The sequence below is a fragment of the Eptatretus burgeri genome, chromosome 8 (assembly GCF_056783735.1).
Source record: "Eptatretus burgeri isolate ZD-2024b chromosome 8, Ebu_testis_v1, whole genome shotgun sequence".
NCBI lineage: Eukaryota > Metazoa > Chordata > Myxini > Myxiniformes > Myxinidae > Eptatretus > Eptatretus burgeri.
The window spans coordinates 44,825,191-44,853,085 of record NC_140968.1 but is presented as its reverse complement, the minus strand read 5'-3'; the positions used below and the strand labels follow the sequence as shown (position 1 = coordinate 44,853,085).

The following is a 27,895-nucleotide window of genomic DNA, read 5'->3' as shown; positions in this document are numbered from 1 at the left end:
TACTCAGCCACAAACCACACCCATCACATGACTCCACTCTACTCTACTCTATTTATTTTACATGAAATGGAGCAAGTGTGATGCAGTTACCGCTGTCTTCTCCTTGTCCTCCTCATATTTCTGAATGATTGCTTCCAGGCCTTCACATTTGCACACAGTTTCTTTATTTCTCTCTTCCAAAAGTTGCATTTGCTGGTTTCTTTCTCCTTGTAACCTTAATAAAGCATCCTTGAAGTTTGTCTGAATATCAATGACCGCTTTTTCCTTTTGAGTGTCTTTGAGGTTAGCGTCCTCCAACTGCTGCCTGAGATATGCATTGTCACTCTGTGCCTGAAGCAATCTGTCTTTCATTGCCTCCTCTCGAGCGAGCAGCCGACCTTCCGTTTCCTTCTGGTTTTGGAGCTGCCGATTCATCTGTTGTAGCTGCAAGCTTGTTTTCTGCAGCTCCTTCTCAGAGTTTTCACGCAGCAAACTTTGTTCTGCAAGTCTTAGACTTGCTTCATGAAGATCCCTCTTCTGTCCTTCCAGTTCTCTCAGCTCCATCAAGAGGCCACCAATGCGATCCTCTGCCTCAGACAGATTCTTCTCGAGTCGTTGCTTCTGGTTTTCAACCTCCTGATGATCCCGCTTATGCAAGGCGTTCAACTCCACATCCTTGTGACGTTCCTTTTCCAGATCATTCACAACCGATTCGAGCCGAGCTTCTGTTGACTTCAATTCAATCTCGGAATGTTTCCTGCACTTCTGTTCTTGTAGCAACGCTTCTTTTAAAGAACTGTTCTCAAGTGTTGCTTCAGCTAACTTCTCACCACTCAAATGTGCATGCTTTTGATGGGTTTCCAGATTTTCCCGCAAAATTTCATTCTCCACACCTAAACTCTCTTCCATCTCAACCCTCTCCAGCAGCTGTTGTTTGATGCTAAATATTTCAGCCTTGAGTTGAACATCATTTTCCAATTCCAGTCCTGTGTTGACATCTTCTTCCTCCAATATGGAAACAAGAACAGACACACACAAGATTATTTTTAAAATGAAAATAAGAAAAAATGAGGAGAATATTCAGTTAATGATTGAGGCACCAAAGCATTGGGGCTGAAGAACCAAGTCTTCATAGTGCAGCAGCAAAACCACATCAAAAACGAGGGGTACCCCAACCCAAAGTAAATAATTTGTCCTTATGGATTAAATCAAAGCCTCGGGTCTCAGGATATTGAATATGCATGATGACATTGCTGGAAACCTGTGTGAACTGAGAAATTGGCATTTCCATAGCAACCAACATATCAACAGCCATGCCAGTGATGTTGATGAACCCAGCATCCCCCCCCCCACTCCTTTGGACATAAAATATTGAAACTTGGCATAATGTTATGCAATACATTGTGGCACAAATCTTCGAAGATGGTGATGTGGTGCCCACGTTGCTTGCCACAGCAGCAACATATAAATATAACAAAATACCACAGTAACTGCACACCTAACGCCTGTGATATGTGTTTTATTGTCCTCTTACCTTGATAATTTATCAAGAAATGTTAAATGCATCTGTTTCAAAGAAGGACACAATCATTTTATACAATACATTAAATATATATGCAGAAGTTACAATGGAAACGACTGCAGCAGAGTACCACACGTGACAATTCCCCGTGATAGTTATTACAGTGAGTCACTGAATGAGCCAGACAAAACTACGATTGCAAATTATATTATCACGAACACTGAAAACATCAGAGTAACTGTTTATGATAGAATGTTTGGAGAAGGTCAATTTTGACCCATATTCGAAAAATGGATAGAGATTTTATATAAAAACCCCAAAGACAACCACCATGGCAACCACCTCAGCAACGAGCTTATATGGGCAATAAATGTGAGCTTGTAACTTCAAGACTTTGTGCAGTTGCATGATAAGCGTTTTACCTTCCAAGATGTCCATGAGTTCAGCTCTTGATGCAGAGTGAATACCTTTCCGGTGTCCACAATCTTCAGCCACCTCACACGAGCTATTTGTTTCGAGGTTGAACTTATTTATACTTCCTGATGAAGTATAAGGGATGCAGCAGATCAAAGGTCTCATTTTTGGAGTAACTCAAACCGATTTTCAATTGGATGTTCTGCAAGCCGAAAACTCTCTTTTGCATCGAATAAAAATAAAATTATTCATGCGTTTTTCTTGGAATTTTTTTGCTGCACAGAACTGGTTCCGGGTTATTTCCCCTTAATATGACTGCATTAACATTCGAGAAGGTTAAGCTTTTCCACATCAATATTGCATCTCATATCCGGCCTTACACGATAAAATTACCTTTCATGACACAGACATTTCATCATCTCCGATGCTTGTAATATTTTAAACATGGGTGAAATATTATTTAGCATATTTGGTGCTGAAAACTTGCTTCCTATTTGGCATGCTGTGCCACTTGAGGAAATTTACATATATTTTGCTATTACCCATTAAATCGTTGCTGAAGAAATGAGTGTTAACCAACATGCCACCGAACAATGCCTGCTTTATTTGTTTTCAGGTAAAAGGTGCTTTACATGGGCTGCGGCGTATAGACGTTCCAAGCATGGATTTTGAATTTGACATGAGAATGTTTGAAAATAAATGCAAAGCTACCTTTGACAACACTATTTGTATCTTTTGTGCACAACCATTTCACAAGACTCCAGGTGATTTGTCCAAAATAGACTCTTAATTTAAGGCATGAATATAAAGACTTGATGATTTATCAAAACAAATTTGAGAGCATGAGCAGAAAATCCTCAATGGTAGTCACCTTTCACTATCACAGAAACTGTGGAGCAACTTACTGTCGTAAAACGCATGTGCAAAGGGCTTCGGAGAAACGTATGGCCTCTGAAACACAAGGTGATGGTGAATCAGGTGTACCACGTAGTGAACATGCAAGTAAACACCTTACTAGATCAATGACAGGTGAAACAATATTTGTCTGGGAAAAATAAAACTGCTTCATTTGTGGTAAAATTTGGCCATCGCAAAAAATGTGCAGCCTGGTCAATAGTGAAGTCTGCAGTTGGTGAAGAATCAAGGAAACAAAACATGTACACTAAAATCCTGCTGGCTGCCAAAGAGCAAAATGATATCCAAATGCACAGAGAAAAATTGTAGGCCCTTTGATGAATAAAGCCATTGGTTGGATGATGGATGGCAAAAAGGAAGAAGACGGAAAAAACACACACACACACACACACACACACACACACACACACACACACACACACACACACACACACACACACACACACACACACACACACACACACACACACACACACACACACACACACACACACTGCCTGAGCATTGCATGTGATATCACAAAGTAACTTTCTGTAATAACGATTCAGGGGATTGTCATGTATGGTACTCTGTCGCTGTGGTCTCCAATGTGTCGAGTGTATATCTACTTAATGCCATGCAGACACTGTTTGTATCCTTGTTTTGGGACAGCCTGATATTATATTCTTTGAGGAATTATCAAGATAAGAGGAAAACAAAACATATATGAAAGGTTTTAGGTATGTGGTTGCTGGGGTATTTTGTTATATTTCTGTGTTGCTCTGGAAGCAAATGTGGACAACACATCACAACTTCAGATAATTTGTGCCACATTGTATTGTGTAACACATCCCAAGGTTCAAGATTCTATGTCCAAGGGGGAGGGAGGAGGGGGGTGCTGAGTTCGTTAGCAACACTGGCATGGCTGTCACCATGTTTGTAAGAGAGCTGGCTGAGCTTCATTCTCAAATTTGCGCCCAAAAGGTTTGTTGATCTCATTGGCCAGTGAAGACCATCCGATTTATAAAAAGTGATTTCGTAAGTGTGGATTTCTTGGGGTTAAGGATTATTTGATCCTTTAAGTAGACCCTTCTAGCCCTACCAATCTAAACATTTGGACACATAATGTGAGATGTGTTTTAATTACATTTGTTAAGAAGTTTTAATCCCTGGGGTTAACGGATAAGAAAGGGCTAATTAAGGGTTCATTAAGAGTTCAATCTCAAATTGGCGCCCATCACCCGTTCTGATCTCATAAGATTGCTTTACCCACCCACTAACTAAATTCATCACTTAAGAACGATTTTTGTCTGGGGTTTACGGATAAGAAGGGTCTTAAGGGCGCAAGGGTCTTCACATACCGGAGAAGGAAACACGAGAGGCAGAGGGCACATTGAGATAATGAAAAAAAGCGATGACGCGGGTGTCGTCTATGTTGATTCTAATGTGTATTGTAATATATGTGGCACGATGATCATCAAACGTAAGTGATATAAAGGCAAGATGAACACAAAACATTCTCAGTGAAATCGATTTGATATACACTGATGGGCCATGTTGTGATAACCGGGGGGTTAACACATTGTGTCTTAAATGTTAACCCAATGTGTTGAATCCAATTCAACACATTGGGGGTCGAAAAATGAACATAGCATAAGGAAATTGAAAGTGAAGAGGGTGACTATACGATACACTGTCACTGTCATGAGGAGTTTTATTAGGCTACTACAAAATATCGTCCCTGTGCTAACAGTCAGAGGGAGATGACATGACAATGCCGTAAACACAGAATGATATAAGAAATCTGTCAAATGTGCTCGAAGATGGGTCTACATCTGGTACACAAACAGATGCATTTTTACGTCTGGTACACGAACAGATGCATTTTTTTTTAACAAACTCCATATGCGTGTCTTGACTCCACTTCTGAACTGTTCTCTGAATCAGAGCCAGCTATACGAATAATTTGAAAAGTTATCAAAAACTAAACGTGCTACATATCAGAGACTACAACGAATAAAAATTACTGACCATTACAAAGTAAAAATAACTGAGGATCTCGGCCCACCTAAACAGGCTTGACATTTCAGGTATTTTGGCTCATTCACCCTTCATAATTATCACTATCATGATCATTCATCATCATCATCATCATCATCATCATCATCATCATCATCATCACTTCTTGCTTCACCTTCAGATGATGAATCGATCATCAGATCATCCGTTCTGGATGGATCACCGTCAGCGTCCATTTCAACTGGTATTTCTGGAACAAGCACCTGGGGCAGTTGATGTCCATCAAACCAGATGACTCGATAGTGACCATCAGCGATTTCCCATCCCGCAGTTGGAGATTTCGGGTTTTTTTTGTCGCCAGGTGGGAACTGCCCCACATTGGAGCCACAAAACCAGTCCTGACACGATGTGGCCGCAACTCAACTGAGCAAGGCGGGATGCTGCTGCCTTCGATGCTCTTCAGTTTGTCGAACGGTCGCATGGAATTTGATTTGCGGTTATACACGTGATTAACAACATCGAATCGGTAGTTGTTCAGCGTCGTGGTCTTTTTCGCATCGTACATGAGGCAGACGAACTTCGCGAGGACGGCAAACATTTCATTGTCCGGCTCTTTGTAGCTGAGGGATGAAAAACACCTAATGAATGAACTTGTCATGGGCACACATTATATCATACGGCCGTTTCTTCCCTTTCCTTGCGAATACTGATGTGTAGTCACATCCCGTGAATGCATGCAGGCCAGGCAGAGCTGCGCACACATCCGAACCGATTTTGCGCCGCTACATTAGTAACGTTCACGTTGCGTCGATTATCCTTACCGGACGTCCCAACTTCCATCCAAAATGTACATGTAAATCGATGAACATGGTGAAGGAGAATCACCAGTATGTCGGTGTCCGAGGCACGTACTACAATGTCGCCATCTTGACAATCAAGGTCAGCCACTGTCAAATGGAAGCACAATCTCGTGTCTGCCTTTGGGTGATTACAGAACAGATCTTGAATTAATTATTTCTGCACTTCACCATTCACAACAGAAAACTCGGCACATTTACCGTTGACACCGAGGAAAACGATTCTTCCTTCCAGAATGTGTCGGTACTGCTCCCCAGCCCAGTCATCCATCATGAATTCCGGTAGACCTCTCTTGAAGGAACTTGATTTCAGAGCTTTCTCAATGTTCTTCGGTCTTACCTGGTCGGGGCCACTGAAAACGTAACGTTGCTCTTCGGCTCCTAATCTTTCCCGTTTGCAGTCCTTTATAGAAGGTTCCTCGTAAGTGTCAAATGCAATGTCTATACGTTTTAACTGGTGGGATAAGGCCGCAACGAGGATACCCCGTGACACACCACCGTAAGTCGGGGGTAGGTTTGGTGGCGGGCAATGAAGGAGAAAATTTCCATCTATCAGATGGACCTTCACATCAGTTGGATGGCCGTGATCAGGTACTGTTTTCTCCAGCTTGTTGAAAAGAGCGCTCTTTGCTGTATGCACCATTGAACCATCGCGCTTACACATAGACAGCGGCACAGGTGTGAGTGGAAATGTGAAGAGGAATTCGAGGTCCACTTCGGCCTTAGCCGCGATTAAGGCTAGTCTTCCGAGTAACTGGCTTGTACATTTCAGTTCTGCCTCCTTTGAGTTCTGTGGGGCACGTCGGTTGGTTACGCACTGTTTCGCGAATGTCAAAAGTTTGTTGCGGGTAATAGGTCGCTCAAAGCGTGTCGGATCATCGAGGCATTCGCGAACGAATTTCTCATGCATCCTGCGACCTTCCTGCGGTACACTGAACAGAGAATTATTGACAGCAACAGGGACCCTCTTCCCTGTGCTGATATTGATTAGCACGGCATCGGTATCGATGGCGAATGGATTTACAGATGAGACAATGCTTGAGGTGATTCACTTGAGATCCTCGTTGTCGCATTTGATTCTCGATGGACTGAGTTCCATTTGAGTGTCGCTATGATGTACCAGTCCGGCCATAGCTAATGCCTCACTTGCAATTGCTGCACGACTGCCCTTCGTGACACTCCAACGAACGCGCGCAGTGTAGTTGTTTGTCGCCAATGTGAATCCAGTCATCCTCGATGCTGCATCTGCATTGACTGTCTGCTCTAATGTGAGGTCAACTGGAAGGTGTGCAAACTCATTATTGGTCCTTCTAACCGAGAACGCTCCAGCGTTCAGTATGTTGGTCAATTCTGGATGCGTAATTTCTATATTCATGAGATCCAAACGGTATTTGGCCAGAAAGGCCTTGAGGTGGCAGCGCGTTCACTTCGACTACCATATTGTCTCCTAAAGCATCCTACTACTGTATACATGGGCCTAGCTACAGCTGTTGGCGCTGGTCATCGGAGACGTGTCAAAAGACAAGTGGAGATTATTCTGGTCTTCTCTAATTTGTTTATTTGTCCGGTGATACACCGGCGAAGTTCATATAAACTTTAAGCATATACCGGATGAGTCGAGGATTTCTCAGTTTGTGAATCATCTCATTGTCAAGGTCAGCCCAGAAAATGCGACCTGTACTGGTAGAAGTGGATCTCGAAAAAGTGAAAAATTTTAACCCTGTCCCACAAATTTATATTTTCTCATCTATTTCCTAATTTATATCTACGCCTCCGGAGCGTATTCTACGTTCATTAAACGGTTGTCGATGAAGACAACGCAATGGAACCAGGCATTCAGAATGTGGTTGTAATTTGTATTCCAGATGCTATGTGAAGACCTTTGTGCCCTTACGACCCTTCTTATCCATAAACCCCAGACAAAAATCGTTGTTAAGTGATGAATTTAGTTAGTGGGTGGGTGAAGCAATCTTATGAGATCAGAACGGGTGTTGGGCGCTAAATTGAGATTGAACCCTTAATGAACCCTTAATTAGCCCTTTCTTATTCATTAACCCCAGGCACTATGGTTTCTTAAATGGTTACAATTTATGTTTTTCTAACTATCTAGAGACCCCCGTCATGTAAATGAATGGGCGTCAGCTCAACCAAATCATTTTTCCAAGGGGTATTTAAAGACCCCTGAGCCCTTAAGACCCTTCTTATCCGTAAACCCCAGACAAAAATCGTTCTTAAGTGATGAATTTAGTTAGTGGAATGGTAAAGCAATCTTATGAGATCAGAACGGGTGTTGGGCGCCAATTTGAGATTGAACTCTTAATGAACCTTTAATTTGCCCTTTCTTATCCGTTAACCCCAGGGATTAAAACTTCTTAACAAATGTAATAAAAACACATCTCAAACTATGTGTCCAAATACCAAAGGGGCAGTTTGGGCATGATGTTTCGATTGGAAGGGCTAGAAGGGTCCACTTGAAGGATCAAATAATCCTTAACCCCAAGAAAGCCGCACTTAAGAAATCACTTTTTATAAATCGGATGGTCTTCACTGGCCAATGAGATCAACAAACCTTTTGGGCGCAAATTTGAGAATGAAGCTCAGCCAGCTCTCTAACTATGTAGGTTGCTGTGGAAATGCAAAATGCTCAGCTTGCACAGGTTTCCAGCAATGTCATCATGCAGATTCTATGTCCTGAGAGCCTCGACTTTGATATTATCCATGCGGACAAATGTTTTACCTCGGGTTTGGGTAACTCTAAAAATACAGCACTTTTGGGCCCTCTGCTGCTGCATTACCAGGCTTGATAACCTCAACCATGCGATGCAACAGCCATTTCCTCGACGGAAGAATAAAAGTGTTTGCAAAAGGCCACATGGTGACCGAAAAAGGCGCCATATTGCAACACACACCGACATAAAGGCTTTGGCATTCCTTCTTCTCTCAAGCTCCAACAACTTTTGTAACTCTTCTTCCCGTGCCAACCATGTGGTTTGCTCCAGAAGGAAATGCTGCTTCATCTCATCCCTTTGCTTTTTCAGCTGTTCGGTCACAATTGATTTGGATATTAGAGGGGAAGAGGGTTTGGGTAGTGCACCTGTTTTAAGGAATGAAAACAAACTATTCCTGTTAAAAGTACGAGTCTCAACCAAAGTGTTTGGAGAAATCAGAAATGTAAAGCAAAATGAACATTCACAACTAGGGTAAAAGCTTTCCTCAAATGAGATAAAGCTGGACAGCGATTTATCATGACAACTGGAGCTGAAGAACAGAACAATTTCGCCATGTGTAGCGCAGAAAATGCACTGTTGCATTATCAGGAAGAAAATGACAATTTTATACGAACCGTTGCAGTTGCCAGACCATTCCAGTTCCCTAGTTAGAATCCGGCGAATCGTTTTGTCAGTCGAGGCTCGTGTATTCTTGGTGGAACAAGTGTTGACAAATTCCGCAAAACTGGATCAGTGATGGACATGCTGACATCAGGCAGTCATCGTAATGGAGGAAGCCCATGCAAACCGCCATACCTGCTTGACATTTCCGAGGAGAATGTTTCTTTCCAGCTGCTGTTTCTCCATTTCCAGCCGAAGATTTTGTTCACGTCGAAGCACCTGCTGCAGGTTTTCTTCTCTTTCTTGTAGGTGTTCCAGGTCATGCTTGTACAGCTTGTCAGCTTTCCACCTTTCTCCCTCCTGCTCTGCGGTGAACCTGCATGGCACGCAAGGTGCACAGTTTCCCTTTCTTATACATGCGATCAGAACGATCCCATGTCCTAAAATATAAACGGCCAAAATGATCGGGTAAAAGGGTTTTTCAGGATTCACTTCATTCAGCATCTGCTTATCTCGAGCGTCACAGCGGATACTCCAGACCTTGCAGATTCGAGCTGCGTCTCCAACTCTGCAACCTTCATCTTCAATTCCACGTGCTTCTCCTGGAGATTGTCCAGCTCTTGTTGCAGACCGTTTCTCTTACTCTCCATCTTCCTGCGCTGATCCTTCAGTTGTTGCGAGTTGCTGTTCTCTCTCCTCAGCATGCTTTTGGATTCCAACAACTCAGTTTGCAGTCGTACCAGGCTGCTCAAATCTGTAACCGAAAGAGCGGGGCCAATGCATGACAGACTCTATTTATCTATATAAGCTCACATATTTCGAGTTGAACATGGTGGCGAGCACCTGTAATCTAAGTTGCGAAAGACTTGGCTTAAGTGAGCAAAATAAAAGGATATTTCAGCAAAATAAATTCAGAAACAAAGGCAACAATGGCCAGGCCACTCTGTAGTCAATATGGTGGCCTAAAAAAAAATCGAAACTACTTACACCCCAATAAAGCCTGTGTTTGAAGCTCAATGAAATACTGCCTTTTCCTATGGCCGAGTGCCACAGCATCATATCTGTCTCTCTTGGATCCTGGGGAATGTTAAGCTTTCAATATTATCAGAATCCCCCATGACCAGGCCAAAGTTGAAGGCTTGATGCTCTCATATCGCAGGCAGGTTGGTCGTCTGTTTTATTTTTATTTTTAACCACCTCTCCTGCAGTCCAGCTTCCTCTGCTCTCTGGGCCTCCCCAACAACTCAAGTATGCATGTGTTCTCCAGTAAACCCCCTCCGAGTTAACCTCTCCAAATCAAGGTTTACGACACACCTCATCTCTTTGGTTCTGCGATGCTCCCCTCTGTGGAAGCACCTTTCAGAGGCTATTTCGTTTCATTCTTCCCTCCAGGGCTTCAATTAAGTTACACCTCCACCTTGTGTCTCCTCTCCTCACAATCTTTTTTGCCCTATTGTGTCTCTGCCTTGCCAAAATCTCTTCTTTGCAGGTTACTGTACTTCCTGCCCTCTTTCAATTGCTCGTTCAACTGTTGCCCCACTATCAGATTTTCCCCTCTCACCAGGAGAAGGAGAAAGAGAAGGAGAAGAAAAACAATTCTAAAATCCATCCATTTCCAGGCTCAGCAAAAAGCTCCAAAATAAATAAATAAAAATCTATAATACTAAAAAAACAAAACAAGACACCCAAAAAGAAACAAAAAAGAAAAAGCAAACCAAATAAGAGAAGTAAAATAAACAAGACGGAAGAAATATCCATAACCATATGGGAACGTGAAAGTTGGACGAAGATGGCAAAATAGTCAAGGGAAAGTTCTGCAGGTTTTCATCACTCACTATTTTGACTCTTGACAACATTGAAAGGCAACACCAGAACTGAATGCACTACCAAAGTTCAAGCAAGCATCACATTCAAAACACCAGTACAAATCCACCCTTGACTGTTTAAAGCTCCATTTTATCGAGATTTATCATCTTGCAAAGAAGGGGAAAATCACACTCTTCAAATCATGAAGCAAAAGCCGGTACCATTTGTCTGCCATTGCACCGTGCAGGGAGAACAAGCAATCCAATGATCACCACAGTAAATCTGTTGTTGGCTTAATGGTTAAGGTGGCTGGCTTAAGGTATTAGGGTCTTGAGTTTTAGCCCTGTTGGCTGCTGAAATAACACCAGGTGGGGTTGACAGCATGTCATCTTTCCGAGGTCGGCAAAATGAGTACCAGTGTACTGGCAAGAGGAGGAGATTGGGACTATACTCTGTGCAGAGCGTTGGTGCTGCCTAAGCAGTCTCCTTGGCTATTGTGCACAATCCTGGACGGGTCGCCACTCTGACACAGCACACCAGCATGCTGGCACTCATTTTGCCGACCTCGGAAGGATGACAGGCCGAGTTAACCCCACCTGGTATTAATTCAACAGCTGCGCAGGATTTGAACTCAGGATCCTAGAATCTAAAGCCCAACACCCTAACCATTAAGTCAACACCAAGCATAGAGGGCACTGCATCAACGGCACAGCTGCGCCCCCAGAAAAGGATGCAACCAGCAGCAACAGGCTGCACACGATGACCGTCACCACACAGGTTTACCTGCACGCAGATGGCTCTGTACATCCGGCTTCTTCTCCTTCAAGATCAGACCAAATGTTGAAATTTTCCACCACATCCATATTGATCGACAACACAAACAATCAGTCGCATCGATACAAAAACAGCATGACAAACAGGTTAAACATTGCATCCTCACATACAATTGGTGGAGCAGTGCAATATACATATATACCAATGTATAGCCATATGCTTAAGGTATAAAGTCGTCACTGCATGCACCAGCGAGGTAGCATTTTGTATTGTTTGTTCGATGTTAACCCACCAAACATCCACAACTGAACCGACAAGATAATGCAAAGAAGAGCGCAGTACCACAGTGCTGTCTTCCAATCAAGGTGTGTGTGTGTGTGTGTGTGTGTGTGTGTGTGTGTGTGTGTGTGTGTGTGTGTGTGTGTGTGTATGTGCGTGTGTGTGTGCGTGCGTGTGCGTGCGTGCGTGCGTGTGTGCGTGCGTGCGTGCGTGTGCGATCTCAAACATACCATTTGTTTATGATCAATGTCAGAAACGGGCTGCTTTCCTCCAGAAATTCTACAACAACAAAAGCACACAAGTTAAATTGCTATAAATTGATGATGCAAGTCATTATAAATAAATACATAATGCACGTGTACAATCATTCTTATCTACAAGTACATTGATGTTTCCAAGGCTCGACATGACATGCAGTGTATCCACGCACGGTCCCAGAGGGCATTAATGCCTGGAGGGAAGTGTGATAGGTGTGTGAAAAAAACGACCACGCACACCATTTGAAGCACCGCACCTTGGCACCCTCGAATGCATTGCCCTGTCCAAGTGGCCTTTCTGGGGGTGCTGATCGACAGGAATGCTGCCTCTCGGTACATCGCCCTGCAGACACAGACTCGAATTCGCCGGGAACCGAATGTACTGCTGCTTTCGTTTAAATCATTTATAGTACCACTTGGTAAGATTAGAAGGTTTTAAAGACTTACATTGGCAGAGATGTCGTAACTGTACACGGCAATTTTAAACACGGTCTCTGAACTTCCATTTCAATTAAGAATGATCATAATTGGCAGTTATATATTTTTCTACCAATGGTACCCAAAAAACAAAATATATATCCTTACTCTCATTCATGGACCGGTGTTTGTTTGTTTGTCACGCAACTCTTCTTACAGTTCTGGGCTGATTACACCCAGACTTGTGGGATCAGCATGACCCCACTTAATGTATAGGGATGACTGGTCCGGGAGGGTTGGGTAGCGCCGCTCCAGGTGGGGAAGGGTATTACAAAAGTCTCCACCATTTACAGCACAGTATTTCCTGTCCCAACGTTTTCCAGTAGGTGAGGTGTTTTGAATTATAAGCAGTAGGTATTTTTTTCTTCATGCACGTTACCCGGGTTTTCTTTTTCTTTTTGCCTGTACAGAACTGTCAGTTGCCTAAACACCGCCCAAATAAAGGTACGCATCAAAAGTTGCTGCATGCTTCGATTAAGATCGCCTGTAGAGCGTGTACACTGCTTGTTTGTATAATCCATGACCATTTATATTCTACGGTAACTTTCCATTGCGGATGAACAAGTGCAATTTGGTGCTGCCGTTTTAAGGTTGCTTATGGTTCAGTCACATTTGGCTCGGCGGCCGTAGGGTCTAAAAAAAATCGACGGCGACTAGCAATTGTAGGACGGCCACAGTATTTCCACGGTCACACAATGTAGCAGTCACATATGTTTTTATTTTTGGGTGGCCACACGGGGTATTTAGAAATTGTGGAGACCGAAAACGTGGGGGTGCTGTACGGTCTTTGATTTGATGTTGCACGATGACCTTAGGGCGTCCCTGCGGCGGCCATAGAATTTTTAAGGCAGATGCAAGGTAGCCTCAAGGTGCCCGGAAGGCGACCGCAGGGGGCCCTAAGGCACACGTGGAAATAGTGCGGCCACCGTAATTTTTTGGGGGTTGGCAAAATTCATTTTTCATTGATAAGAGCCTAGGGAAAACGCACGGATAATGCAAGCCCACCGTACCCCCCACGTACGGTCGACGTGGAACACATCTACGTCATGGCTACGGCTTGTCGAATTGCTACGACTAACCTAGAAATGAAAAAAGTTATAACTCCGCCCTTTAATTCCACGGAGACCCCTACAGCCTGTAAAAGATAGCCATATGGCGTAGGGGCACCCTGAGGCCACCTCAGAAACTCTGCGGCCGCCGCACGTTTCTGTCAATTCAGGGGGGGGGGGTACGGCCGCCGTATCCTAGCCGAAGAGCAAATGTGACTCATGCTTTACCTGTTCATTTTCACTGTGCAAGGAAGTTATGTTTTCCACTGGCCTGGAGTCCTCATGTTCAGACTCGGTTTTCCCAACTCTTTCGGCTCTCTGCAACAAGCTTCTGGCACAAGCCTTTTGCAAGTGACACGGACCTAGAAATTATATAATTACAGAGTATTGTACAGACCTTGGAGGTGATTGCGATCAGCAAAGATTACAAGAAAACTCCATATTACATTGGGTCAAAAATATTGAAATGTACAGTGAACAGAGGAGTCAAGGAATGCGATGGGACATTCGAGTTTCCCATGTTGGAAGGCCCTGGAAGTGCTCCAACCAGTGCAGCAAATCACAAGAAAATAAAAGTTGGACTTTGAGATGAAGCAGTTCGTCCATGGTTCAATTGAGGATACAAGGAAAAACTGTGGTATAACTGGGAGTTCCCTGCATTTAATACATATTCCAAGTTGATGACTGGGTCCTCCAGTATTAGTTGGTGGACATCAAAGATCCCACTGTATCCTCAATGAAGGGTGGTAAAGCTATCTCAAACATACCAGCCAAATCCCAAATTCCTGCTCTAACACACAAGGTGCACTGCATCAGTGGCACAGCTGCCCTCAGAGCAAATTATTGGACCCATAGCTATGTGCTGCATTGCCAAAGAAGACCAAGACATCTGCGATCACAAAACCATCACCAAGGGTAAGCCTCCCCCGGCCATTAATTCAAACTTCAAACACCATATCTTCAACTTTCCTGGCAAACCACATCCATCAGTTCTCCTCAAACCTCTCAGCAGTTTGCTCCGAACCTCCTCCACCCTTCCCACATCATTCAACTCCTCTATATACCATTTTCCCAAGCTCTTCATGCAAGCCTCCACCAATGATGGAACCACCTCCCCTCCCAACTCAAACCTGTGAACGTGATCCACCACCCCCTCATCTCACCACAACACTCCTCGGCTTTCTTAGCTCAAAAGCCCATTCTATCAACATTTGCAACCACTACAGTACCTCTACTGCTCCATCAGCTGACTGTTGGACAACTGTCAGGTCATCCATGAATACAAACTTTGCTGGCAAGCTCTGACCAGGGGCTTGCTCCACTTCTTCCCCATGTCCACTCACAGCACATCTCAACAACTCCATAATCAGCACAAACAAAATATGGGATATAGAACACCCCATCGGGATCCCCACTTCCAACTTCTGCCACTCTGTTATGTCGGACTGTGTCGCAAACCGCATTCAAAACTGATCATGATATGCCATTAGAATATCCCAAAATCTCAGTGGCACCCAAAGGAAATTCATATCTGATCAAGGGATGCGGCACTGACCCATATGCGTTTTCCAAGTCCAGCCAAACCACTGCAACATCCTTCCTTTGATCCTTTTCTTCCTGTTATATTTGCCAGACGATTGGCGAGTGTTCAATACATCCTGGTGAACCTGGTATTCCTGCCTTTTGTACAGAGCCATCCACAAAACCATTCTCTCTGATGAAGCCTGAAAGCCATGCAGCAAAAACATCCATCAATATTTTCCCATCCACATTAAACAATGATATTGGTCCAAACTGCTCAAGTGTCACATCCTCCTCCGACATCGGAATATAAACTCCTCCTTCCCGACTCCATTGACTGGGCACCATACCGCCTTCAGAGCCTCCCACAGATGCAGCCTGATAACTCCAAAACTCTTAAACACCTTATATGGTACTCCACTTGGTACCGGAGCCAATGCCACCCATGTCTTCCTCAAAACTGCCTCAAACTCGGACATCTTCGGCTCTGACAAATCACATGGAACACAAGGCAACGTCGATCTCACCAAGCCTTCTATATCCTCCACCACTTCATCGCTCCTTGCATCTGTAACATGCAGGTGACATCCCAGCTCTTCCTTCGGTACCTTCAGCGCACCAGATCGAGACTGCTCCAACAGATCCTTCATAAATCGAAAGGGATTCTCCAAGAATCTCCTTCTCTTCCTCTGTCTCTCCTTCCTTCACATCTTCCTTTCCACCCTCTTCAACTTCACCAACCTCACTCTTGCCCGTTTGGTTCGTACCTCAAATCCATACCTCTCTCCTTCTACAGTCTTCTTCCATCTTCTGTTCAAGCTCCTGAATTCCATTCTTCGGTCCTCGATCTCCCTCTGCCTCATGCTCAGTCGTGTCTCCTTCTCACCCCTCTCGACACACTCCTGAACTCCAAATGTGACACACGCATACACAAACACAATCTTACTCATCTTCCTCAATCTGTCTTCCACCCTTCTTTTCAAACTCTGAAGCATCCCACACACCACTCCATCCATCCTCTCCCATACTCCCCTTTCTCCTATACCTGGCCATTTCACTCTCTTCCTCACATCTTTTCGCTCGGTACAACCCCAGGACCTAGAACACTGGTTTGCAACCTGGCTATTTCTCCCGCTCAACTTACGTACCCCCTTTTCGAAGGCACTGCGTTGTTGTACTTCCTTCTCACACACCTTTCGCACACAGCCCATCCGGCTATGATGACTCCTCAACCCTCGAGTTGACTGAAATTATCGGGGACACACACACACACACACACACACACACACACACACACACACACACACACACACACACACCTTTGAAGAATCTTACGTCCCTCTTCACTCACACCACCACCCTGTTCTCATCTGCAACCCACTCAAGTCAAACTCACGGCCACACCCACACTTCTCTGGAATCCAACATATCTTGCCACGCACATCACACCATTGACCAACCTCTCCCACACGATCACTCCCACACCTTTATTGGCGCTGATGGATCCTCAACCCTCTGACTGATCCAAACTCACGATCACAATGATACCTTACCAAACTTGCATCCACAATCCGTACTCGCATGTTAAAATCAGTATGGGGGTCTTCATCGATTTTATCCATCCATTTAGGCCCATCTTTCATCCCACCTCTCGGAGGAATTTTGGGTTGTTCTCTCTTCTTTACAAATGCTGTAACTTTTGGGTGCCACACAATCCATACCAAAGTAGATGATAAATGTTGCTTCTGGGACGCCCATTCATATGAATGGGAAAAACTATCTGACCCAAGCCCCAAAAGCTCCGAATGGGAGATTCACTCCCTCCCCACCCATCCCTTTCCCTTCCACACAAGCAAATTAAAAATTTAGACTTACTGATTAAAGCACTTCTTTCACCCAACATAATCATAGTCCTTTCATATTTTCATTATCTCAAAGAGCAAACCAACGAATATTTCTCCATGTTCTACTTTAGGGAATAACTTAATTTCCTTAGACAATTCATTTCCATAGAGTATATTCACAAAGAATAACTTGGAACTTGGTTCTTGGTATAAGTGTCTTTGTTGAGCAGAGCCAAAATGATAAACTTCTCTAAATGCTCTTGTTTGACCACCGCCTGAGCCACATATCATTTTGAGATTGTAGTAAATTGTTTTTCCATTGTTCAAATGATAATCATCGAAGTTTACAGTCCATTCAAGCATATTTATTTTTTCTTTACATCCTCCAACTTATTTGTTTTATATACTTTTACCCCGGTTATTTCTTCAATAAGACTTCTTTGATATTTCTCACATTCATTATGTCTGCCATTTAAATACCATGGCTGATTACATCTCCACTCTTTAGTTTGGTTATTGCTTGGTTATATCATGTATTAATCAGTAAAAGATGGCAGTAGCCTGTTAAAATCCCCAACCCAATATCTTCACACTTAAATATCTTAACACTTATACTTATAACCATAAGGGAGACGATTGATTCCATTCTCTAAAATATATATTTTGTCATCAAAAGCTCCTAATGCTTTCTGAGTTACTTCTTCTGTGTATAATTGGTTCACGAAAAAAAAAAGTGACCATTATATTCGTTGCGTGTCTGTATGTCTGCATGTCTATGTCTGTATGTCTATGTCTGCATGTCTATGTCTGCATGTCAATGTCTGTATGTCTATGTCTGTATATCTATGTCTGCATTTCTATGTCTGTATTTCTATGTCTGTATATCTATCTATGTCTGTATGTCTATGTCTGTATGTCTATGTCTGTATGTCTATGTCTGTAGTCTGTAGTTTGTATGTCTGTCCCGAGCATAGCTCCGTGGGTTTTGATCCGATCCTGATAAAATTTTGGTGGGAGGTTTATATCATGACCGAATTGTGTTTTCCTGAGAATGGGCGTGGTGCGCCCATGATGGGCGAAGCCACGCCCAAAAAACATGTGTTTTTCGGGGGTAGCCGATTTCAATTTGCATCTTCTCCTCTGGAGGTTGTCGAATCTGACAGGGGTTTCAGTATTTGGTTAGCCCAATGGCACCTGCATAGCCCCACGGAGCTCGATTTTTCATTTTCGTCCGAAGGTCAAGGTCACAAGGTCATGAACTTAGAAAATTGCGAATTGTGTATTTAGGGGGTAGCCGATTTCAATTTGCATCTTCTCCGATGACAATATTTTTTTATACATAATCTTGAGGTCATTCCCCACCTAAAGTCTTGAAACCATTTTGCTCTCTCTCGAACACCTTGCCCATGGCGCCCCCTTCAAGTTTGTTTTTACTGGCAGAAATATCTCCAGATGTCTTTGAAAGTTCATTTATAAATATATGCATGTCATAGTGAGCGTTGCTGTGAAGAAAGACAGGAATAAAGTTTGGGGGCTTGTAATTAAGATTACAACGGCAATGAGCTGGACCTCTACATTTACCAGTAAGATGACGATGATCTCTAACTTTGACCTCTCCCTCAATTTTCTCCTCCCAAATATGATCGATACTGTTCCTCCGAAATTCGTTTTTCTCTCCCTTTTTAATGATATTGGTTTAGAGGTTTAAACCATTATTTCTCTTCGTCTTGTACAGTCTTTTCAATTGTCTTACAAACTCCTCTGAAGCATGTTCTCCTCAATAAAGTTCCAACTTGTATTTATCACCAACAGATGATTTGATATGATAACAAAAACCGCAAAGAGTATGCTTTTGATATTTATTTGTGTTTGACATATTTGGATTTGAAGAAACAGTTTCTATCTTTTCAAGGACACTTTCAAAATCAGCATATCTCACAAATGGATGTTTGTTAGATTTGCTGTAATCTTTGAATGATATCTTCTTTCCCACTTTTGCTCTATTAATTACGGTTGATTTATGATTACTGCAGTATTTTGAATGTTGATTTAATCACTTTCATATGAAAGAAGTCATCTCTTACAGGGATATGTTTTATTTGTTCGATTCAATACTTGTGAGGTGATTCGTCTTGATAAGTTTTTGATACAAGCATAATGGGAATTTTTCCCCGAACTATAACAGAGGTCAATGTGTGTTTCATCATTTGCATTGGTACTTGAATTTTTTAATATTTCAACTTTGTATGCATTTATCCAAACACATTAACAGATAGATTATTCATTTTCTCAAATTTAGGAACATCTCTTAATGACATTGGAAACTTTAAATCTTTAACATTTAGCGTATTCTCGTATTTCTTACAATGTTCAACCCTTTCAGGTTTCCATTGTGGAGGATGTAAGCGAGCAAGAACAGACCATAGAGAACATATATTATTTTTGTTTTGAATACTAAGAACCGCTTTCTTAAGTTTTATCTCTTTAGGTGAATTAATATAAGAAGAAGCTTTAAAAGGATCTGATTTTAAGATATGTATGTCTAAAAAGATTATTTTTGTAATGGCAAATCCACAACCTTCGAGAGTGTCATCAACATCTTGTTCTTGTCTCTGGAGTTCATCGTAAACATCACATCTTACAAAATCTTGAAATGATGCGATAAAGTGAGGATTTGTCCTCATATTGGGAGGAGTTTCATCACCTTCTCTTACCATATTCAATTTTACTCCAATATAAACTTAAAAGTTTTCATTTCACTGAATGCGTTTTTAATTACAGTTTCAATACTTTGTTTAACCATATCAACAGCTTCCATTATTTTTTGAAGATGGCCCAGAGTCTTCAAAGTGAAACAATCTTGTTTTTATTTGTCCTGTTTTGCCCCATCATTGTTTTCAACAGAGAATTTAGTAGCCCCTTCCCTTTCTTCATTCTTCTTGTGTTTGTGTGTTTGAAGGTGTCAACAATTTTTTTTTTTTTTAAGATTATCAATATTACATCTATCATCAATCTATCATAAACAATCTACATCGTCAAATACCGCTCGTGAACCATCGTCGTCTCCAGACTTGTCACAATGTTTTGTTTCTTGTTGAAATGGAGATATTAGTCTGATAAGATTGAATGTGTTTGTTGGTTTGAAGGTGTTTTTTTTATAACATTTATATATTCATGATTACAAATATCACAGTACGTTGTATTCATCACATTTATATTACAAAACTTTGCTGAAACTAAAATTTTCTTGATCAAAATTCCATTTAATGTATCAGTGAATCTGTGCTTTAAACCATTTTATCCAACTCTTTTCACTTAATAAATACATATCAAGACACAAAAGACAAGTTTCAATCAATCTCTGCATTTGTAAATGATACTGAGAAATATATCGTGGATGTAAAATTGAATAAAGATAAATATAACAACTATTGGATAACAACAATTATGGTGAATTATATGAGTTCTTCAATTTCCTTCAGTGGAAGGGCTTTGAATATATCTGGAAGAACATCAATTAAAGTAGATTGAACAAAAGTTTCTCCTCTCCTTCTGGCAATATAATCAAAACTAGAAAAAGCAATGAAACAAGAAAAAGTATCAAAAAAGAAAAACCTTGTTGATGAAGCTTTAGAAAGAAAAGATGAGACCATCTGTAATATGCAAGGAGAAATTTGTATTTTTTTCAACAACCCGAAAGATGTAAATCTTGATGAAATAAAGGTTGTTAATATATCAGGTGAAATGACATTTCGTTCAGTTGAAGTTAAGGACAATTTTAAAATTACCTTTAATATAAAAAATGTGGTAGTTGAATCTGTAAATGAAAAAAAATATATAGATATAGATGGTAATGTTTGGGTTATGATTGTGAAAGCACCAATGAAAATACGGAAGATGAATTTTGTTTGAAGTAAAGTTTGACTTTATAAATATGAATAGTAGACCAGATATGGAGCCTCTTGAATTCCCTGATTCTCCAAATGACAAATTTGAGAATTGTCCTGCGTGTGAAAGACTGGGATTAAACACAGAGTCAGAAGCCTATAAACAATTTCCTTTACAAGATTAACAAGAGAAATGGATGATAATGCACCTTCTCTTACAAGAGAATAAACTGAACAAATGACGGTAATGTTTCGTGGATTGATGATTTATATTATTAACGATTGTCATTTTCATGGAAATATCAACACAAGATATTGTATAAATAAAATAATGGATTATCTTGAAATTAAACCTGAACTTCGGATAAAACATAGAGTTTCTCGAAAAGCCAATAAAAAAAAAATTAAGCAACCTGTTTTCCAAATAAAAAAATGAATAATTTTTTTCCCATTTTGGAAAATAAGATAAAATTTAACAACCATTAAAAACTCTTCCAAATTCATGAAGATGTCTCGTAGTTGCTTCAAGTGGATGTGGAAACACCTGCCTGCTTGTAAAGATGCTCCTTACTCCCAACTTTTTGATTATGATAATTTAATAATTTTCACAAAGTCAAATTTTCAACCTGAGTATCAACTACTCTCACAAGGCTTTAATGTGGGTCTTCAAAAAGAAGATATAATCAGTTTATTTAAACTTCAAAACGAACTAAATGATTGCAACATTGAAGACATAACACAACTATTTTGTGATGCACAGACATGTAAAAGAAATCAAAACCTATAACTTGTATTCTTAGTGATAATACGGATGATATACATTCACCCCAAGATTTGGATAAATCAAAAAAGAACCTCATTATCTTTGATGATTGTGTTAATGAGAGAATCCAAACGGTAATGGATAGCTATGACACAAGAGCGAGACATTTTTCTTGCAATTGTATTTATAGTCCTGGGGCTGATTCTCAGAAGGGGCGTAAAATGAAAGTTTACTGCACCCCCCTGCCAACATCGGTTTTATGTGTTTTTCTTGTTTATTGATCTATAAGGTGATGATTTTAAAACATTACCCCTTCTAAAAAGTGTCCATTCGAAGTTTTTGGGGGCATTTTTGATTCCACGTATACCGCTTTTCCGCTAAAATTGGTTTTTTGAGCTCGGGATGGGTGGGCATATTACATTGCAGTTAAATTTGCTCAGAGTGCACATAGACACATTAAATACAAATTCAGGTGTTTAATTTTGTTTTCGGAGATATTTTCACGAGAAATTGTGCAAAAATAATGTAAAGATTGTGTGAAAATTCTAAAAAAAAAAATGTGTGAAAATGGTAAAAAAAAATTGTGCGAAAATTATCAAAATTTTGTTAAAATTATGACAAAATATGATGTTTTGTCACTAACATCATAAACTATAATAGAAATTCGCATTCTGGTATATTTCTTGATGTTGACTGTTGCAAATAGTGTCTGGTGCTTATTCAGTGTGAATTGCATTTGGTGCAGAGTATCACGGCATGTATTGAGAACTGGATAAACCCTTTCCAATCTGACGAGCAGCTGTGCCATTTGGCTTCTGGACACGTGGCAACCGAAGATGTAAAGCGAGACCTTTTGGATGCTCGTCAAAGAGGCGTAGTATCACTGAGGACATTTGCAGTAGACAGATTAGGGAAAGATGGAACCAAAGACTTCTACGCAACTCTACCACAACTGCAGCTGAAGACGTTCGCATCCATGAAGAAGAAGAGACTGGGGCATGACACATCGCACGCCAGCGTCCTGAAGTCAACAAGAGACATGTCTGGCCGTCTCCTTGTGATTGGTCAAAGCCGTGAACTATCTATGGAGAAGCTTCTGAGTTACCCACTTGGACCGCTCCCACTCTCAATCGCCATGCCCGATGGAAGTCCAGTGAAGACAGTCAAGGCTAAATTGCTCAGAGCACCAGAAAACAATGTGCAACCGCTGACAAGTATCCCCCCGGATGCTACCTGGATGCTTGACGCAATGGCCATCATCCATTCAGCAAAAACGGCACCAAATATGACACTCACAACTGGCCTCTTCACTCTTCAACACCATCACATTTGGTTATCCAGCTGGTGCATGCAAAGCCTGGGTAATTGACACATACCCTGATATATCCATTAAGATCGCGGAGCACAACCTGAGAAGCGATGCTGGTTTGGAGAGCCTCGAAATCAAGATCTGCACAGGAACACAGAAGATTGACCAGCAGCTGAACAAGTCTCTGATGAGTGGATCCTTCAAATGTGCCCTGACAGAATTCCTCCTGAATGAGTGGTCCAAGCCAGAGTATGCTGCGCAGCTGGGCCAACAAGCACTGTTCGTGACAGTTGGAGAGAGGTGCTTCAGGTTGAAGGCCAATGACCAACTAACAGAAGTCCTGAAGGCAGATGTATTTATCACATCGTACAACAGGTTGTATTATCGAACATTTGAAATGATTCATTGTACATCGTACAACAGGTTGTATTATCGAACATGTGAAATGATTCATTGTACATCGTACAATAGGTTGTATTATCGAACATTTGTAATTATTCATTGTTCATCGTACAACAGGTTGTATTATCGAACATTTGTAATAATTCATTGTTCATCGTACAACAGGTTGTATTATCGAACATGTGAAATGATTCATTGTACATCGTACAATAGGTTGTATTATCGAACATTTGTAATTATTCATTGTTCATCGTACAACAGGTTGTATTATCGAACATTTGTAATAATTCATTGTTCATCGTACAACAGGTTGTATTATCGAACATTTGAAATGATTCATTGTACATCGTACAACAGGTTGTATTATCGAACATTTGTAATTATTCATTGTATATCTTACAACAGGTTGTATTATCGAACATTTGTAATAATTCATTGTTCATCGTACAACAGGTTGTATTATCGAACATTTGTAATGATTCATTGTATATTGGACAACAGGTTGTATTATCGAACATTTATAATAATTCATTGTTCTTCGTACAACAGGTTGTATAATCGAACATTTGAAATTATTCATTGCACATCGTACAAGAGGTTGAATTGTCGAACATTTGTAATTTTTCATTGTTCATCGTACAACAGGTTGTATCATCGAACATTTGTAATTATTCATTGTACATCGTACAACAGGTTGTATTATCGAACATTTGTAATAATTCATTGTTCATCGTACAACAGGTTGTATTATCGAACATTTGAAATGATTCATTGTACATCGTACAACAGGTTGTATTATCGAACATTTGTAATTATTCATTGTATATCTTACAACAGGTTGTATTATCGAACATTTGTAATAATTCATTGTTCATCGTACAACAGGTTGTATTATCGAACATTTGTAATGATTCATTGTATATTGGACAACAGGTTGTATTATCGAACATTTATAATAATTCATTGTTCTTCGTACAACAGGTTGTATAATCGAACATTTGAAATTATTCATTGCACATCGTACAAGAGGTTGTATTATCGAACATGTGAAATGATTCATTGCACATCGTACAATAGGTTGTATTATCGAACATTTGTAATTGTTCATTGTATAACTTACAACAGGTTGTATTATCGAACATTTGTAATAATTCATTGTTCATCGTACAACATGTTGTATTATCGAACATTTGAAATGATTCATTGCACATCGTACAACAGGTTGTATTATCGAACATTTGTAATTATTCATTGTATATCTTACAACAGGCTCTGTTATATATATATATATATATATATATATATATATATATATATATATATATATATATATATATATATATATATATATATACAGTAAGTCCTCGCTTTTCGCAAGGGTTGTGTTCCTGGAAAACCTTATGATAAGCGAAACTGTTAAACAAAACATATTTTCCCATAGAAACCAATGTGTTAAAGGGGGGATGTGTTTTTGGCTCGAAATTTTTTGGACATAAACACAAATAAACAAAACACACTCCTCGAGTCGTGGCGACTTACCCCGAGGCTGGAGGAACGGAGTTGATTGCGGTCGACAAGTCACACTTGCGGAGTGGCAGAATCGTCCCCCTCTTCACTTGACACTGTGCTGTCACTTTCTTCACCAGCGGGAACGGTCTCTTGGCAGCTGGTTGAAGGAGCATCCTGGATGGTGGATGGAGTTGGTGCTGCATCTTTTGGCTTGAAAAATGCATGGAGAGTGGGCTGGATGGCTTTCTTTTTCTTTGCTGCATAAAGTCCCTTGTAGCAACAAAGGGCATCATTCACAACACAGCTAAATTCAGTGCTCCTTTCAAGATTTGGATCTTGCTTGATAACAAATTCTATGGCACTTTCAAACGAGCTGAGGATTTGGCTGAGGTTTTTCATGGTGAGATGCTCGGATGAAGGTGTCACAGCATCTTCTTCTTCCTCAAGAGCCCACTGCTGTTCCAACTCCATAAGATCTTCATTGCTTAAGGGTTCTGCATGAGACTCCAGTAAGTCATCCACGTCCTCTTCGTCAACCTCTTCAAAACCAGCCTCCTGCACCAGGTCTACAATTTGACTTGTAATCAACGGAACATCAGCAAACCCCGTGAAATTGTGGACACACTCAGGCCACACTTTTTCACACAGCGTTCATTGTGGAGGCACTCACCTCCGCCCATGAATCCTTAATGTTTTCCAAAGCCATTTTTATGTTGTATGTTCGCCAAAACTCCTTGATTGATAGCTTGTCCTTATCAGTTTTTTTGATCAGCTGCAGCATGGTATGCTTAACATAACAGGCTTTAAAAGCAGCAATAACTCCCTGATCCATAGGCTGTAAAAGTGAGGTAGTATTTGGTAGTAAAAATACTACCTGCACGTTTTCACACCAGTCTTCCATTTGCTGAGGATGGGCAGGAGCATTGTCTACAAGCAGCAAAGATTTGTTGTCAATGTTGTTCTCCTTGGAGTACTTCTCAACATGATTGGAGAAGTAATTGATCACGTAATCGTGGGTCAATGCCCCAGTCATCCAAGCCTTTGTATTTGACCGCCATATTACGGGAAGTTGTGGCTTGAGGCAACCCTTTAGCGCTCGTGGGTTTTCAGAAACGTAAACAAGAAGCGGCTTGAGTTTTACATCCCCTTCTGCATTTCCACCGAGTAATAAGGTCAGCCTGTCCTTTGCTGCTTTAAACCCTGGAACAGTCTTTTATTCTCGTGCGATGTATGTAAGGGAGGGCATTCTTTTCCAAGACAATCCGGTTTCGTCAATATTGTAGACTTGCTTCGGTGAGTAACCCCCCTCCTCAATCATCTTCTTCAACTTTGCTGGAAACTCTGATGTGGCAGCATGGTCCGCACTTGCTGCCTCACCGCTACACTTCAGGTTGTGGAGGTTGGCGCGATGACAAAACCTCATGAACCAGCCTCGGCTAGCTGTGAAGGTCTCTGCACCTTCACCCTTTCCTTCAGCTTCCTGTTTCTTCTTTAAATCGTTCCACAAACTACGCGCTTTTTCTTGTATCACAGCAAGAGATAAAGGCATGCGACGTTTAGTTTGATCTTCTATCCACACACATAATAAACGCTTCATGTTGTGCACGGCACCATCTCTCATTCTCGTTAGTGTCGTTGCACTCGAACTGGTCGCAATCTGTGATATTTTCTTTATCTTTGCCGAACTTTGAACGATCGAATGTACAGTCGATGCAGCGATTGCTGCGCGCGGCCGATTTCCGTTGTCCCTTCACCTCGTTCATGTCTTTTAATTATATCCAATTTCACCTTCAATGTGACAGCCTTTCGTTGTTTCTTGAAACGAGGTGTGCTCGGCTAAAGACTTGTGGGTCGCTTGGGATTCATACTGGAAGGTATGCAGGCGAGCGTGAAGAGAATACGTACAGTACAGCATACAGTACATGCGCAGTAAAGTGAAAGTGTGTTTATGGCATCCTGTGTGATTGTTGTTTTTTGCAGGCAGTTTGAAACTTTTTTTTGCTATTTTCCTTGCAATGACATTACGATAGGCATAAAATGTTTGCGATAATTGAAAAATTAGTCATTAAAACTAAATTACGAATAATCGAAACTACGATATGCGAACTTCCGGTTAAAGGAGGACTTACTGTATATATATATATATATATGTATATATATATATATGTATGTATATATATATATGTATATATATATATATGTATATGTATGTATATATATATATATATATATATATATATATATATATATATATATATATATATATATATGTATATATATGTATATATATATATATATATGTATATATATATATATGTATGTATATATATATATGTATATATATATATATGTATATGTATGTATATATATATATATATATATATATTGTTGTGGTTGACCAAATTCGCAAACCACCATTCAGGTCCCTTAGGTGAGATATCTCGGTAAGTATATGTGTAGTTAGGCCCAAACCCGTTGTCTAGAGGGAATAAATGTCATTCATGAGGGCTCGACTCTTCAGGATAGCTGTTTTTCTTTTACTATCTTTATTTTGGACCAACCGCCATTATTACCACCACCAACCACGTCTCAACAGCCATCACAACAACAACCACCAACCACAACGCCGCTTCACCACAACCGCCACGACCTTTACCGTCACAACTCGCCACCATCATCTCGCGCCACTCGTGGGCACCGATGCTGGACTCGTGTAGAGCGCGCACTGAGCAGCGTGTTCAAAAGCATCGCGGACTTTCCGCAGAAAAACGGATCAAAAACGACTCACGCCCACTTTTGTTCCGTCCAATCGGTGAGCGAGGGGCGGTTTGGCCCCGCCTCCAGGGCGTTGGAGGGCGGTCGCTATATGCAAATTCATGGATCAAAAAGCATTCACGCCCACTTTTCCTCGGGCCAATGGGGAGCGAGGTGAAAGGTCGGAGGCAGAGGGTCAAAGATGAAGGAGCGAGGCCACGGGGGATATAAGGGGCCGCGTTCGTCAGTC

At 41.1% G+C, this 27,895-nt stretch overlaps 1 protein-coding gene and 1 long non-coding RNA gene across 2 annotated transcripts in view; both read right to left on the bottom strand.

Moving 5' to 3' along the window:
* The window catches only part of LOC147021638 (ankyrin repeat domain-containing protein 26-like), a 15,196-nt gene extending 5,431 nt beyond the window's left edge, over positions 1-9,765 (bottom strand). The window contains exons 1-4 of the mRNA XM_085891811.1: positions 9,555-9,765; positions 9,210-9,390; positions 8,595-8,723; positions 91-984 (exon numbers count right to left, since the gene is read on the bottom strand). Of these exons, the coding sequence (XP_085747937.1) occupies positions 91-984; positions 8,595-8,723; positions 9,210-9,390; positions 9,555-9,718 (1,368 nt within the window). The 5' untranslated portion in view covers positions 9,719-9,765. The remainder of the gene's footprint in view (positions 1-90; positions 985-8,594; positions 8,724-9,209; positions 9,391-9,554) is intronic.
* A 2,324-nt stretch (positions 9,766-12,089) lies between these two features.
* LOC147021637 (uncharacterized) lies at positions 12,090-15,396 on the bottom strand. Its single transcript, XR_015060592.1, has 3 exons — positions 13,885-15,396; positions 12,388-12,473; positions 12,090-12,152 (listed from the first exon to the last, which is right to left on the bottom strand). It is a non-coding gene; the product is annotated as an uncharacterized LOC147021637 (long non-coding RNA).
* Between the last annotated feature and the right edge of the window lie 12,499 nt (positions 15,397-27,895).